The sequence below is a fragment of the Sapajus apella genome, unplaced genomic scaffold, assembly GCF_009761245.1.
Source record: "Sapajus apella isolate SASKATOON/1434 unplaced genomic scaffold, GSC_monkey_1.0 scaffold101, whole genome shotgun sequence".
NCBI lineage: Eukaryota > Metazoa > Chordata > Mammalia > Primates > Cebidae > Sapajus > Sapajus apella.
In genome coordinates, this window is record NW_022437041.1 from 5,464,204 (window position 1) to 5,480,235 (window position 16,032).

At 34.1% G+C, this 16,032-nt stretch overlaps 1 protein-coding gene across 2 annotated transcripts in view; it reads left to right on the forward strand.

Annotated features, from left to right (window-relative positions):
* SPATA16 (spermatogenesis associated 16) overlaps positions 1–16,032 on the forward strand; it is a 237,335-nt gene that overhangs the window by 69,117 nt on the left and 152,186 nt on the right. For both annotated transcript variants that reach the window (XM_032258285.1, XM_032258286.1), the window contains exon 3: positions 7,686–7,831. In XM_032258285.1, coding sequence (XP_032114176.1) covers positions 7,686–7,831 — 146 coding nt within the window. The remainder of the gene's footprint in view (positions 1–7,685; positions 7,832–16,032) is intronic.

A 16,032-nucleotide genomic window follows, 5' to 3' on the forward strand; every position in this document is an offset into this window, starting at 1 on the left:
AAAAAAAAAAAAAAAAAAAAAAAAAAAAAGCCAAGATTAAAGCCAAAACTAATGAATTAGAAAGCAGAATAAGAGACTTGATCAATTAATCTAAGAGTTTGTTGTTTTTAGAGAAACACAATAATCAAACCTCTGGCGATTCTAATTAAGAAAGACAGTAAACAAAACTGTAAAGTACGAAGAAAGAGCCCCAGGGGATAACACCACTAGCACACAGGCATTCAAAATGTTCTAAGAGTATAACAAGAACTTTCACCTTGCTAAAAAAGTGTAAAATTTTTCTGGAGAACACTTTTATGATGTATATCCTGAAATATTAGTATTTTCTGGATTCAATTGTATACTCCTGACTCAGCAATTCCAATATGTAAGCATACATTATAACAGATAGAACATAACAATTTGAAAATGATCAAACACGTGGGCAAGATGTATACACAAGGCTGTTCAAGGTACATTATGTATGATACTGAGAACTTTCAGTGTCACTAGAGAAGTTTCCCATTAGGAAAAGCATTAAATGGAGATGTAATAAAATTATGCAGCCACTTATAATAATGATCTACATATTTGTTAACATGAAAATGTTCATGATATATTCAGAGAAACAAGCAGATTATGCAGTAGTATGGATAACAATACCATCTTTGTAAATGGATGGATAGAGATAGATAGAAATTCTATAGAAATATCCACACTATAGATATAGATGTATCCGTAATAATATCCAACAGTGGCCCCTTTTTAATAATAGAATTTTGAATTTTTTCTTTATGATGTCTGAATTATCTAAATTCCTAACAGGTTGCTAGAGCTTTTTTCTCTATCTGTCATGAAGAACTAGTTCTGTTTTGTTGTATTTCTGTCTCAATCTCTTGCGGACCAATACTTTGTTAAATATAGCAAAAATGAATTACTAGGGAAAACAAAGTAAAAATAAGACATAAAATACAAATCCTATTTTTTTATTATGAGATTTAATAGATGTACTATTTTTCTGTTAAATTGCTATAAAAGTTTCTAAACGCTTACTCTGTTTCTGTAGTTAATGAGTATTGGTAGTTCATGGAATGGCACTGTGTGGCTCTGGTGCAGTAATTAAATGCGCAGACTCTAGGCTCAGGTGCCTAGGGAAAATCCCACATACTAAAGTTAGCAGTATTTGAATGTTTGTACTTCTTATCACTGGCACTGGCTTATAAAAATAACTATAAAGTAAATAATGAAAATAAAGTGAATGATGCAGCCAACAATCTTGAAACACTCTCCTAAAAGGCAGAGGTGAAAAATATCAGAGAGCCTAATAGGAATAATAGAGGTGAAAGATGCAGCTTAAGAATTATTTTCTTAAGAAACAAAACACTACGGTTAAAATGGTACCAATAATCAGAGATGTAACTGAAGAAAACTTTTCTAAGTGAGAAAAATAAATACAGGAGTATGCAAACACAGAAGTTATCTATTTTCAGGCAAAATACATGAAAATAAAACATGCAGACTCACAGTAGTAGTAATTTTGGATTATAAAAAGAAAAAAATACTACACATTTGGGGGAAAGGAAGAAATTTCAACGTAAGTTATTTTAAATTATGCCTGGTTTCATTTAAAAAAGGATTATTTTCTTCTTGTCTGTATGTGAAATACCACAGTGTAAATGGCGATCTGTGTATTTACAGAAAAAAATGATTATTTCCCAAGAAATGCATACTCAACCACATTTTTTACATGTCAGCAACTAAATACATTCTTAGCTATTCATGAGCTCAGAAAAGTTACCATCCACATATGCTCTTTTTGAAAAAAAAACTTGTAAATGAGTGCTAACAAACTAAAAGATCATTAAGAAAAACAAAAATAAGAATCACAAAGTTGTTATACAAAAGGACTTGCCAATTTCTTTCTACAAATATCACTAAACACAATCCTCATCTTATGGCAAATGTCCTAAAACAACAGACCATAATAACGAAGATGTGGAGGGGCTGATGTATCCTTCTACAATGGCTTGTGAATGATACTTCAAAACAACCCTCATTATCAGTTGCTACTCCTTATTATGGAAATCTAGCTATAATTTAATACAGTAAAACCTTATGGAAAACTCCTTCCTTTAGATATGATTTATCCTCTCATCCAAAACCCCAGTTAAACGTGATTAAAATTGTCCTGAATAAAATAAAGGAAGGAATAAAATTAAATACATCTAGCATTTAACATTATTATTTTTAATTAAATTTTACTTTAAGATAATTATAGATTCATTGGCAGTTGTAATACAGAGAGATCTAATGTACCATTTATGCAGTTTCTCCCAGAGGCAATATCTTGCAAAACTAGAATATTAACACCGAGTCAATCCACCAATCTTAAGATTTCTCGTTTTACTTGCATTTTCACTGGTGTACGTGTGTGTATTATGTATGTGCAATTTTATGACATGTAAATCTGCATATCCACCTACCAAATTCAAGATACATCAGTTTCCTCACCATAGGATTCGTTTCTGTTGACTTGTCTAAGCACAACACCTATGTAGTCCCTAGTTCCTCACTACCACTAATCTTTTCTCCTTTCCTGTAATTGTGTCACATGATCATATTGTATGTAACAGTTTGAGATCAGATTTTTTTCACTCAGCATAGTCCCTAGAGATTCATTCAAGTCATTGCGTGTATCACTGGTACTCAATGTTCAAGTCCCATTTTTGAGTGAGAATATGCAGTGTTTAGTTTTCTCTTCCTGTGTTAGCTTGCTGAGGATGATGGCTTCCAGCTTCATCCTTGACCCTGCAAAGGACATAATCTCATTCCTTTTTGTGGCTGCATAGTATTCCATGTATATGGAATATGTATGGAATGTGGTATATGTACCACATTTATCCAGTCTATCATTGATGGACATATGGGTTGGTTCCATGTCATTGCTATTGTAAATAGTGCTGCAATCAACATACATGTGCAATAAACATACATAGTAGAATGATTTATACTGCTTTGGGTATATACCCAGTAATGGGATTGCTGGGTCCTGTGTTTTCTAGTCATATATATAACGTATACATATATGCAAAATGTCAGTTACATCCTGTTGGTTGATTATGTTGATCAGATCTATCTTTACTGGTTATCTCGCTAATATTTCTGTCATTTGCGGAGAGGAGAATAGTGAAATCTTCAACTATAATTATAACATGTAATAATGTAATTAACATGTTTTCATTTTCCAATTTAAATAAAGAGCAGAGCATATGAAAAAGTTGTGTAAAAATTATGTAATATATCTTCTATTATGATATAAAAACACAAAATGTATAGAAAGAAATATGCAAAAGTTAATGGCAATTATATATACGGTGATAGCGCTATGGATAGCTTTCTCCCCATCTTTAGTTTTTTTAAATAATTTCCAAAAACCTTAAAAATTACCAATGGATGGAGATATATATATATATATATATTTGTAGCCATTTGATGACTTAAACGGTGCCGTGTTTTTCCAGATTTCTGGTTCTCTTCTAAATTGTCAGGGATCACTGAAAATTATATTCCAGGAATACAATGAGCAAACACTGATCAGACAGCATTTTAATAAGGGAGACACTATTAGCAATATTAATCTGGAAAGTGATGATCCCAATTAAAGAAAAATGTGTGGTTGCATTTTTAATAATGTGGCCCACCATATATTATTTAATATTATTTCTGTAACTAATGTGGTTTATGTTATTTGCGTCTGTCTTTAAACAAAACTTAAAATCCCTTTGTGCACAACTTCTAAAGGTAGTTTAGATATTTATTTCTTAAAAGAACTTTGGGAAACCTAAGGAAAATTATTTTATAACTCCAAAGTACAATTATCATATTTGCAGAAAAACATCAATTTTTTTGTAAAATATATATTTCCTTATTAAAATTTGAGCTTATGATTCCAATTTAGTACTGACATTTATTTTTATTTTTATTATTATTATTACTTTGTGAGACTGAGTCTCAGTCTGTCGCCCAGGCTGGAGTGTAGTGACATGATCTCAACTCACTGAAAACTCCACCTCCTAGGTTCAAATAATTCTCCTGCCTCAGCCTCTCTAGTAGCTGGGTGCCCGCCAACATGCCTGGCTAATTTTTGTATTTTAGTTGGCCAGGCTGGTCTCGAACTCCTGACCTCAGGTGATCTGCCCGCCTCGGCCTCCCAAACTGTTGGTATTCCAGCCCGGAGCCACCACACCCGGCCTAAAATTTCATTTTTAAAATCTAGGTTCTCATCAAAATAACAGCTATACTCATAAGAATTTAGATTGCAATTTTCCTTAAATATTGACTTCTAATTTGTCCATACTGCATTCAGAAATATCTTAGGGTTTCTTTTGAAATAAAAAGTTAGCTACCAACTTAATTTTTCCTAATTAAATGTCTTCTCAGTGATATACTATTTCAGATAATTTAAAATATTTTATTCCTTATCTCCATGACTTATTTCACCAAAGATTTAAAGTGTATATTTCTAGACAAACACCCTTTGTTTTAGGGTGAAAGAAGTCACCCTTCTTAGATTTAAATAAATCCACACCATATTAAATTTCTTCATCTTCTGGAGAATTAACTGCTCAGTCTATACAAATGTCTACACGGAAATTTTAAAATTTGGTAAAATATCTGGAATGTGTTTCAGGGTTCTGATGCCAACATTTTGTCTACATATACCTATAATTCTACCTTTAACTTCAACACTTTTTTTTTTCAACAGTTTGCCTTCTTGCAAAGCTTATTTCAAAGATGTGCTACTTTGGAAGAGAATAAATAAAGCAATCTTCAATACAGTCAGTAAAGTTCTCAGTCTTACAATACTTGATTGGTAAAGCAAGAATTCAACAAACATACATAAAGCCTAGCGGGCAGGCGGCCTATTTTCCAGTTTTAATGCGAATTGAAAAATTACATTACATTGTCTTTCACGGCTGTCTTTCAGTCTGGTGTCATGAAGTATTCTTACTAGTGTGTTAAGGTAGATCATTTTTCTTTCTTTTCTTGCCTTGAATCTTATGCAAGTAGAGACTTTTCACTTCCTGTCAGTGTTTATTGACAAAGCCTTTACTATTATGTAGTCTGAAGGTGGCTTCCTCTTGCCTGCCATGAAGGACCTGAATATTCTAATGGAAGCTACTCACTGAATGACTTCCCCATTACCCCATAAAAAGTGGGTGGGGCGCAGTGACTCACACCTATAATCCCAGCACATTGGGAGGCTGAGGAGGGTGGATCATCTGAGGTCGGGAGTTCAAGACCAGACTGGCCAACATGGTGAAACCCCGTCTCTACTGAAAATACAAAATGAGCTGGATGTGGTGACAGGTGCCTGTCATCCCAGCTACTTGGAAGGCTGAGACAGCAGAATCACCTGAAGCCAGAAGGCAGCGGCTGCAGTGAGCCGGGATGGTGCCACTGTACTCCTGGCCTCAAGTAATCCGCTCCCCTCAGCCTCCAAAAGTGCTGGGATCACAGGCGTGAGCCACTGCATTCGGCTTAATTAATTTTATGTTTAAATAAAATCAGCCTTTGTTTCCCCAAGTCTTAAATATTCAAACCTGCTTTTCATGTAAAATCTTAAACAAAAAGGAAACAAGATATACATTGTATGTGGTCTTTGCCCCTCCCTGTCCTTGTTTCTCTCCGATGTGATGGTATGAAAGAGCCTCTTTTTACGCACATTTTTTTTTCTTTCTTTCTTTCTTTTGTGGAAAACTCTGTTTAGGTATTTCTGGATCGTGTGGGGTCAGATTGGCAGCAGAAAGGGGATGCTGTCTCAAAGTGCCATCTTCAAACTATCATGCTTTCTCAAATTATGTTTTAAAGCCTGTTTACAGCCACATTGACACCTGAGGTCAGATTATCTAGAATAATTACTAACCCTGGGTTAAATGTTTTCTTTTATTACCAATTTTATCACTTGATCTTTATGAAGCATCCAAACTTAGCATTGACTGAGGTCATTTCCTCTGTATTTTCCACAAATAGTTTTTGCTAATTTTTTTTCCAAAATAATTGAGAGAAGTGTTTTATATACTCTGAGAGCATTTACAAAACATGAGTAAAAGTTGACCTTTTTTGAAGGATTATTTGTGGGTAGAGCCCCTACATTTTATCATGTGCATATTACGAATACCAGAAAAGGATAATAGCTTACATATATAAATATTTATTATAATTAATAATAAAAAGATTAACATGTCAATAGACATAGGCAAGAAATAGGAAACAGAAATTTATAAAGAGCTAAAAATGGCCAAGATTTATGAAAAAAAATCCTAATCAATTTAAATTAAAATGTAAACAATTTTGTCTGGCAGATAGTAGATGCTCAATAAGCATTTTTTACTAAATGAAGAAAGTAACGTATTTCATTCATCCAACTGGCAAAGGGTTTTAAGAATAATATGAATCTCCAGAATTGACAAGATAGCCAAGCAAAAGATAACATCTTCAGGTAACTACCAATTCAAACTGTGGATATTGAACATCTAGATTCTAAGTTCTTTTTTAGCCTTTAGTCTTTTTTAGCCTTTACTAAGAAAGTAAATGCATTTTAGAACAGGATATAACTACATTCAAATAACAAACTGTGTTTTTAAAATGACAGTAGCATTAATATAAATGGCAAAACCATCTCAAGATTTAACCTATAAAAAAATTTATTTTATACTATGTCATTTAAGCAAACAGGATTTAGAACACAAGAAATTTTATACTAAAGTATATATAAATAAGCATTAACTGCAAATATTACCATCTCTGGCAAAAAAAAATGTCCCCCAGTATACGCACAGATGGAGGTAGAAAAGAGCAAAGAAAGAGATATCCTGAATAAGGCCAGTGAACTTCTTTTCCATCAGCCTTAATTCCAAGGACCAGTAGAAAACTCTGAGTGGAAAAAAAGTGCTGATCGTGCCTTGTCGTATTATTGACACTTCGTAATGTTTGAGCTCTCAAAAAAGTTAATTATTTTCTTTCTCTACAGTTTATCTATGATGCCCAGAAACCACTGACTTCCTGGAATTTTTATTAAGAATTCATATTCTTGCCATGTTTTTCAGATACTATGTCCTCTGCCAATAAATTCTAATAAATTTTCACTTCTTTTCTTTCAATAACATTCTAGAGAATACGATTCAGACTCAAATTAATCACCGATCATGTTAATGGCTCCTAGGAGTTTACTTCCGATAGCCCTTATTATATTAAATCAAACTTGATAGTGTACTAGATCATTGCTCAGCTGGGTTTTCATAAAAGCACTGGTATTTAATATGATTTATGCCTGGCTTTCTGTTAATACCTTTGGTTATTGTGTGCTTTATTTTTAAAACAGACATTCTTAGCAACTGGCACTCCTTTAAAATCTATCATACCTTAAAAATATTTTACAGGAAGCATTTTACAGTAAAATGTGCCCCTTATTGTATATTACAGTCAGTTAATAGTGAACAGGAACAATTTATTTAATTTATAATCAGAATATTAATAGTTTACTTGTAGTTTGGAAAAAGTATCACATATACTTTTAACATATACGTAAAACATATAAGCAAGCATAAGCAAAACGTATAAAAATAAGACACATATTTTGCTTTTTTAAAAGATAAATTATGTGAAAGAGTATTGGGATTCTGAAAGTATAATATTTTTTAAAGCTTTGCAGCAAAGGAGCAGCTCTGGAAGAACCATTTGAAGCACCTGCTGAAGATATAGCAAGTGTGGCAAGTTTCATTGAGACAAAGCTTGTTACCTGCTACCTACGGATGAGGAAACCAGATCTTGCCCTGAATCATGCACACAGGTAAAATTATACACGAATAAGTGCAAGCAAATGCTGTTTATGCTAGTGGAGGGTACTATCTGAGCTTGCCGGATCATCTTCCATTTTATTTCAATTTAAAAAGGAAACAAAAAACATTTATTTTCTACTCGGTTTATGTCAAGTAAGGCAATCATGGAGACCACAAAGGAATCTCAAAACCTAACAGATGAAACAGAGACACAAGAAACTATTCCTAATGCAGGACAAAACTAAGAAGCAGACAACTGCAGAAGCAAATTGCTGCAGAAAGGAGGGAGAGAATAGATGAGTAAGGGAGGTGACACTGAAAGGGAAGAAGGATTTTCAACGCTGCAGCTGTGGAATGGTGGAAGGGAATTCTGACTGTGAAGTATGAGCCAACACTTGAAAGTCGATGGCTTATTTGGTGATCACATTAGCTGATTCAAAGGATGCTGGCATCCTTTATACAGCTTTCCACAGGTATGAAATACTTTTTATCTATGTCCTTAAAATTTTCTTTTTTATATTTCTATCCTTCCTTAGAAGGATGTATCTGTGTGACACTATGCAACTTCCTAGAATCCCCAAGTGTTACTCAGGCCTGCCTTTTCTTCTATAAAAATGTACCTCTCCTGTATTTTATTTTTTAGAGGTCTTTCTCTCATGGGTAGTAATCAGTTTTAATCTGCAGCAAAGGTAAAGTGATTATATTATGCCTTTCAACAAACTCTTTCCTTGAAATTGTGATCTCTCTATCCCTCCCTGCCTGACTTTGAGCAATTTACCTACAACTTTGGTGTTGTTCATTTTCTGATCTCACAGCCTGTATTTCTTTTGGATGCAAATGGCAAACTAGTATCAGTATGAAAATATAATTCCTGTTTTCTTAATAACCAACTGGGCAACATGATTATCAGTTATATTTAAGACTCATTCGTAAATGGGAGATTTGTTAACATGGTAAAAGTCATTTATAAATTCACATCCACTAGGATGTAAAAGTTCTTTCTACCAAAGATTTTTCACAGCCCTAGTGGTGAACTTAAACTTGACCTCAGGAACCTACAGACAACAAAATAGCTTTGAAATTCACAGGACAACCCCTTGAAAGCCATTCTCCCTCTTAAGTAAACTACAGAAACTAAAGGCAGGCTCCCTTTGACATTAAAAGAAAATTGTACTCTCTATATTATCTGGAAACACTTTATGCAACCATAGTTTCCAAAAAAAAAAAAATCAAGATATATGGTCTGTCAACGAATTTTGTTCTATTTCCATTTGAAAGAAGAAATATTGGAAACATAATGTATATTTCAGTATGTCAAAATATTGCAACTTCTGGGCCACCGGGGTGACTTGTGAGCACAATAAGAAAAATATTTGAAAACTACAGACTACAAAGCATTCGATTATGCAAAATATTTGATCATGTGAAAAAACGAATATAAATAAGAATTTTAAAAATAGAAATGAATATTTCAAAGCTACTTATAGACTTCAAAATATTCAGAAAATCTATAGTCATACATAAACAATATAAATTGAGATGCATTAAAAGTAATCATACCTCACCTTCTCCATGGTTATAATCACACATAAAAAGGGCCATCTGCTATTTTGATGAATTTTTGAATCATATTTAATAATAAAAGGGTTCCAAATGGTATGGTCATGTCAAAATGTAATTAATTCAATGTTATTAAAAGAAAGTAACAGTCTCTGGTAAATAAGAATTCAGTAAAAAAGTAAAAATAAAAAGTAATGAGAATGAAAGATCAAAAATTCCAATATAATCCAAATATAAGAACAATAAGATGTTGCAATTCCTGAGAATGCAAAAATCAGCTTCAGAAGTTTCACTGTTTAGAATTAGAAAACTTCTGTTTTAAAACTAAGACTGCTCTTTCAAGATCTTGAAAATTACTGTATTGAATATATATATATAACAGTGAATAGTAAAATTATTTTTCCTATTATGTTAAAATTAACTTTTGTAAAATAATTTTTGCTGCTGTTCCTAAGTTGAACATTAAATAAGAAATATAGATGAATAGAGGTTAAACAGTCCATGTGTACAATTAATAATGCACCAAGTGAAATACATCATTTTGCTGGTGTGGTCATAGTACAGAACTGCATAAGTCAGTATAGATGATTTTAATATCAAATCATCTTGAAAGATCTTAGATTTTAAAACAGCCTGAAATACAATCAACAAATATATTTTAGGTTAGGAGATCGAGACCATCCTGGTCAACATGGTGAAACCCCATCTCTACTAAAAATACAAAAATTAGCTGGGCGTGGTGGCATGCGCTTGTAATCCCAGCTACTTGAGATGCTGAAGCAGGAAAATTGCTTGAACCTGGGAGGCAGAGATTGCAGTGAGACGACATAGCGTCACTGCACTCCAACGTGGTGACAGAGAGAGCCTCCATCTCAAAAATAAAATAAAATAAAATAATTAATTAGTCAGGATATTTGGTCTATAAATAGTTTACAACCTATTAGTTATACACTCATTGCAGGATTCTGCTTTTGTAATATTATCACATTGTGAAAGTTGATACTAATCATGAATCAAAATTAAAATATTCCTTTTTTGCATTTATTTGCATTTGCTGAAGCATCTTCTCTTTAATTTTATGTAAATGTGAGGTCTACTGCATATCTTTAGAAGACTTGCTAACACAAAAATTAACTTAAAAACCATCGTGCAGTTTTGCTTCTGATTTTATCAGAATAAAAATATTTATTCAAAAATAAATGAATATTGTTTTGTCATAGAGAAGTCTATAAGAACCATAACTTTATGGTTTTAAGAGCAACAAAGATACATTTTGAAATTAATCAGCTAAGCCCTGCCATTTAAACCAACATCGTGAGTGATACCAAGGCTGTTATCAAAATGACTCTTCTTTTTCACTCACAGCATCTCCAAAGTGACAAATGTGAATATCATTTTTACTTCCACCAAAAGTAATGCTTGGACCCTCCTAATACATTGAGTCTCTGCTCACTTCATCAAACCAGTGCAACTGTTTATCAGAAGGTGTTTTGAACATTTCTAAAGATCGGTTTGTAATTACTGCTATCTCATCAAGGCCAAAATCCTGCTATTATCCTTTTCTTATTATATAAATATATTTTGATGTATATGCTTATAAATATTTGAACGGTACATATCACCTTTTGTATATTCCCTACCTTCAGGGGTTTTTTTTAATTGCAGAATTTTGTTGCCACAAGGTGGCAGACAAGATGAAGCCTAAAGTACCAAATATGTAAGAAAAATCCCTATTTTAAAAATTGTTTTATAATGGTAGTATCTACGTTCATTCATTCATTTTTAAAAATTTATTACATATTTCCACCCAGAGCCTATTCCTATGCTAGGCAGTGGAGAGACAGTTATAAACAGGAAATAATGATGCTTATACACCAGCAGAAGTAAATAATGTGTAAATAAATAAGTATTAGCGTATATATGAGATAAAGAGAATGATAAGTGCTGTAAAGGAAATCAATATAAGTTATGTTGCAGAGGCAGCATAGCATATTTAGTCAGAGCACAGCGTCTAGAATGTGACTGCCTAGCTTCAAATTATGACTCCTCCACTCACTAGTTAGACTGAATTTAATTTTTTATTAAACTGCGTTATAATAATAGCACTTACTTCACAAGTACTATTTCACAAGGTTTTGTATAACCTCATGAATTTTTTATTCTAACCATGACACAGTTACTGGTACTGAATCTGCCTCCTTGCTGTAAATAACTGTAAAACTGGGCAAAATATATGAGACAACTCCTTTCAGGCATTGGACAATGGTCAGAGCAGGACTGTGATCCCTGAAAGAAGGAAAATACACATGATGAGCCCCACAATCTTCTCTGTTTTTCTCTCGGTTTATTTTTCTGCCCTAGTTCAGGGACATGGATATCAGGTTAAACTGCAATCTCACTAAACTGAAGAGGCCGAGATTAGAAGGGCAAGCTGCCAAGGAAGCTATAATTACAGGAAACATGGCCGAGGAAAAGGTAGCTATGTGAAAGAATTGAGAGACAGAAGTCTGCATGAGAATTTACTGGAAGTTCTTAGCCAAGGTCTGTGCCATGCATGTGAGGAAAGAGATTCCACGTAACGGAAACTGCCTGCCACAGAACTAAGTGCTAAACGAAAGTACTTAGATGTCCTGCAGTGCTGGAGATGTTGGAGTATCAGGGTAAAGAGACCTCACTGAGCACCTCAGGTACTCAGTTGAGCCCCAGAAAGATCATACTAATAGTTAAGGACCATGTCCTACTAAAAGGACCACACCTTAAGATTAAATTCAAAGACAAAATAGGCCTGTCCTAACAAAAAATAAAACCAAGCTTCACAAGAACAAGAGTGTCTGCCATTGCATTCTCTCACAGAGGAAAAAAGCAAAAACAAAAACACCTCAACGTCCTAACATGTTTTTCAGGAAATATGTCATAATACAGATTCTCCACAAAGTCTCCCCCAGAATATCCAGCATAAAGTTAAAAATTACCACACATGCAAAGAAGTGGGAAAATGAGACTTAAGAAAATAAGCAGTCCATAGAAATAGACTTCAAGATGTAGAGCCAGATATAGATCTTCAAGACCCAGATGTAGAGCTGGCAGACAAGGATTCAGCAAACCTATGAAAACACGTTCAAGAATCTTAAGGTAAAAATAGTTGTAATGAGTGAAGAGATGAGAATCCCAACAAGGAAACAGAAACTATAGGAAGAACCAAACGGAGATTTAGCATAGATGAATAAAATAGCTGAAATTTCAAATGCACCAGTTTATTACTTTAACATCAGTCTGGAGAATGCCAAAGAAAGGGTTAGTGAAGTTGAAGACAAATCAATAGAAGCTATCCACTATAAAGACCAGAGATAGAAAATAAAAGATTTTTTAAAATCAATCAATGCCTCAGTGATCTGTCCTCAGGGATAATAACAAGAAATCTAACATAGATGTAACTGAAGTCTCAGAGAAAGAGGAAAGAGAAAATAAGATATAAAAAATAATTTCTGGAAATTTTCCATTTTGGTTAAAAACAGAAAAGAAAACCCAGGAAGCCTCAGCAGGAGAGGCAGATTCAAAGAGAATCACACCTAGGAACACCATAACCAAACTGATGAAAACCCAAGATGAAGGGGAAATATTGAAGGCACCCAGAGAAAATCAACACATTACGCATGAGGAACAATGATACAAATTGCCGGTGACTCTTCATCAGAATTATGGATGCCAAAATACAATGGAATGACAACTTTAAAGGGCTGAAAGCAAAATTTAAAGTAGAATTTTATTTTCAGCAGAAATATTCTTTAAAAAAGGAGAGTAAAATGAAAATATATATATATATATATTTTCTAAAGTCATTTATCAGTCTAGGAGCCTTCTGGCAGAATTTTTAGAATTTTTTTTATTGCATTTTAGGTTTTGGGGTACATGTGAAGAACATGCAAGATAGCTGCATAGATACACACATGGCAGTGTGATTTGCTGCCTTCCTCCCCATCACCTATACGTGGCATTTCTCCCCATGCTCTCTCCCCAACTTCCCACCCCCCATTGTCCCTCCCTTAGTTCCCCCCAACAGACCCCAGTGTGTAGTGCTCCCCTCCCTGTGTCCATGTGTTCTCATTGGAAAATATTTTCATATAAATAAAAGTTAAAAAATTAATCTTTACCAGATCTGCACTTTGAGAATGATAAAGGGAAATGTAGGGAATGGCAATAGATTGAAACTTGAGCTACAGAAAAGAAGGACAAGTACCAGAAGTGATCAATTGTAAATATAAAAGACCATATTTCCTTTTCAAAATTTCCTTAAAGACAAATGTTTAAACAGAAAATAATAGCATTTTATTATATTAACCAAATTTATAAGATTACACATGCCAATGTAAAATATTTGACTACAATATTACAAAGGCCCTTGGGTGTGAGAACAAATGGAATTTTACTACAATAAGGCTCTTTTACATTAAATGGTACAATATTGACTCTAAGTAGACTATGATAAATTAAAGATGCAAATGATTAAAAATGTAAAAATTCTAGCTAGAAAGCCAACAATGGACTTAAAATTAAATACTGAAGAATATTTAATTAACTGAAAATAAGAAAGGAGGGAGAGAAAAGCAAAAAAATAGATGGGACACTGGAGAACAGTAACATGATGGCAGACTTCAACCAAACTATGTCAGTAATTACGTCAGACATACACACATTGATTGACAATCCCAGTTAAAAGGCAGGGACTGGCCGGGCATGGTGGCTCACGTCTGTAATCCTAGAACTTTGGGGGCTGAGACAGGTGGATCACTTGAAGTCTGGAGTTTGAGACCAGCCTGGCCAACCTGGTGAAACCCCATCTCTACTAAAAATACAAAAATTAGCCAGGCTTGGTGATGGGCACCTGTAATCCCAGCTATTCAGGAGGCTGAGGCAGGAGAATCACTTGAACCCGGGAGGTGGAGGTTTCAGTGAGCTGAGATTGTGCCAGTGCTCTCCAGCCTGGGCTACAAGAGCAAGCTCCATCTCAAAAAAAAAAAAAAAAAAGGCAGAAACTGTCAGTCTGGGTTACATTGCAAGGCTCAATTAAATACTATCTATAAAGAGCAGACATTGAAAGTTAAAAAGTGAAAAATGATATGCCATACAATAAACATAAAAGGCTATTTTTAATGCTCAATTTTGCTAAGTTATTATCAAAGTAGATTTTAAGAGAAGGTGTACTACTAGAGATGAAAGTAAGACTCAATTAAAATTTCAAACATTTTAAAATCTTATAGAGCTTGCTCTCTAGCCACGATGGTATTAAATTCGAAATCAGTTTAAGAGTAAGATACCCAGAAAATCCCTCCAAATACTTGGAAATTAAGCAATACACATCTAAGAAACTCATGGATCAAAACATAAAAAAATTAAACAAACGCATAGATTTGAATCCCTGCTTTAACACTTACTAGCTTTGATGTTCATAATTAACTTCCCTTTTCCTGTTTTTTCTTCTTTAAATACAAGTAAACTGCTTAAAAGCATCCCTACATCTCAAAACATATCAGGCTTGTGTTTTATTGTAATCCCACCACCAATAACAAATACAGGTAATTTTTCAATGTTAATAGAAATGAGGTTATATTTTCATAAAGGAGACTATTTAATTTTTAAAATACCCTTCTGCCTGTAATCCCAGCACTTTGGGAGGCCAAGGTGGGTGGGTCACTTGAGATCAGGAATTTGAGACCAGACTGGTCAATATGGTGACATCCCATATAAAATCAACTGGGTGTTGTGGCTCATGCCTGTAGTCCCAGTTACTTGGGAAGCTGAGACAGGAGAATATCTTGAACCTGGAAGGCAGAGGCTGCAGTGAGCCAAGATGGAGCCACTGGGCGAGACAGAGCAAGACTCTGTCTCAAATAAATAAATAAATAAAATACCCTTCTGAGCATAATATACTCAATAAAGTAGGCAATTGGCAAGCTTCTATGAAAATACAACTTTTGGGGTGTCATCAATCACAATTTGGAGGATAATTATGGTCAAAGGTGATATTCACTTAAAGCATTACAGATACTCATGAGTTTTAAAATGAATTTATTCACAGTAGAAGTAATAGGAATTTTGCAAATTTCTTACAGACATCAAGAAATGAGATATTTTAAATGCTCTCTTCTTTACCGGAACTGAGAGTTTAAAACTTGGCCACTAAATGTAACACATCAATAACATTAGATAAAATAATTCTCCTGACCTTGGATGAACTTAAACAAAACTACAATACTATACGAAAGAATAGGTAACATTGCTGGTGCCAAAAATCATTGGTGGGGCCAGTTTCTTGATAGGAGCAAATCTATTGGCTGCTAAGTATGAATGTCGATACTGCTTCTAGGGGATGATAATTGGGAATACAAAAGGGAAGGATGTAACCTTACCTGTATATATCTCTTAACACCTCACAACGTCCTGCTTTGAGAAAATATGTGGGTGGTTGTTTTGATGATATTACCATTCATTTCTGAATGACAGTATCCACACCCATTTTCATCAACTCTTAAAAAGAAAGGCTCAGGCCGGGCGCGGTGGCTCACGCCTGTAATCCCAGCACTTTGGGAGGCCGAGGCGGGTGGATCACGAGGTCAAGAGATCGAGACCATCCTGGTCAACATGGTGAAACCCC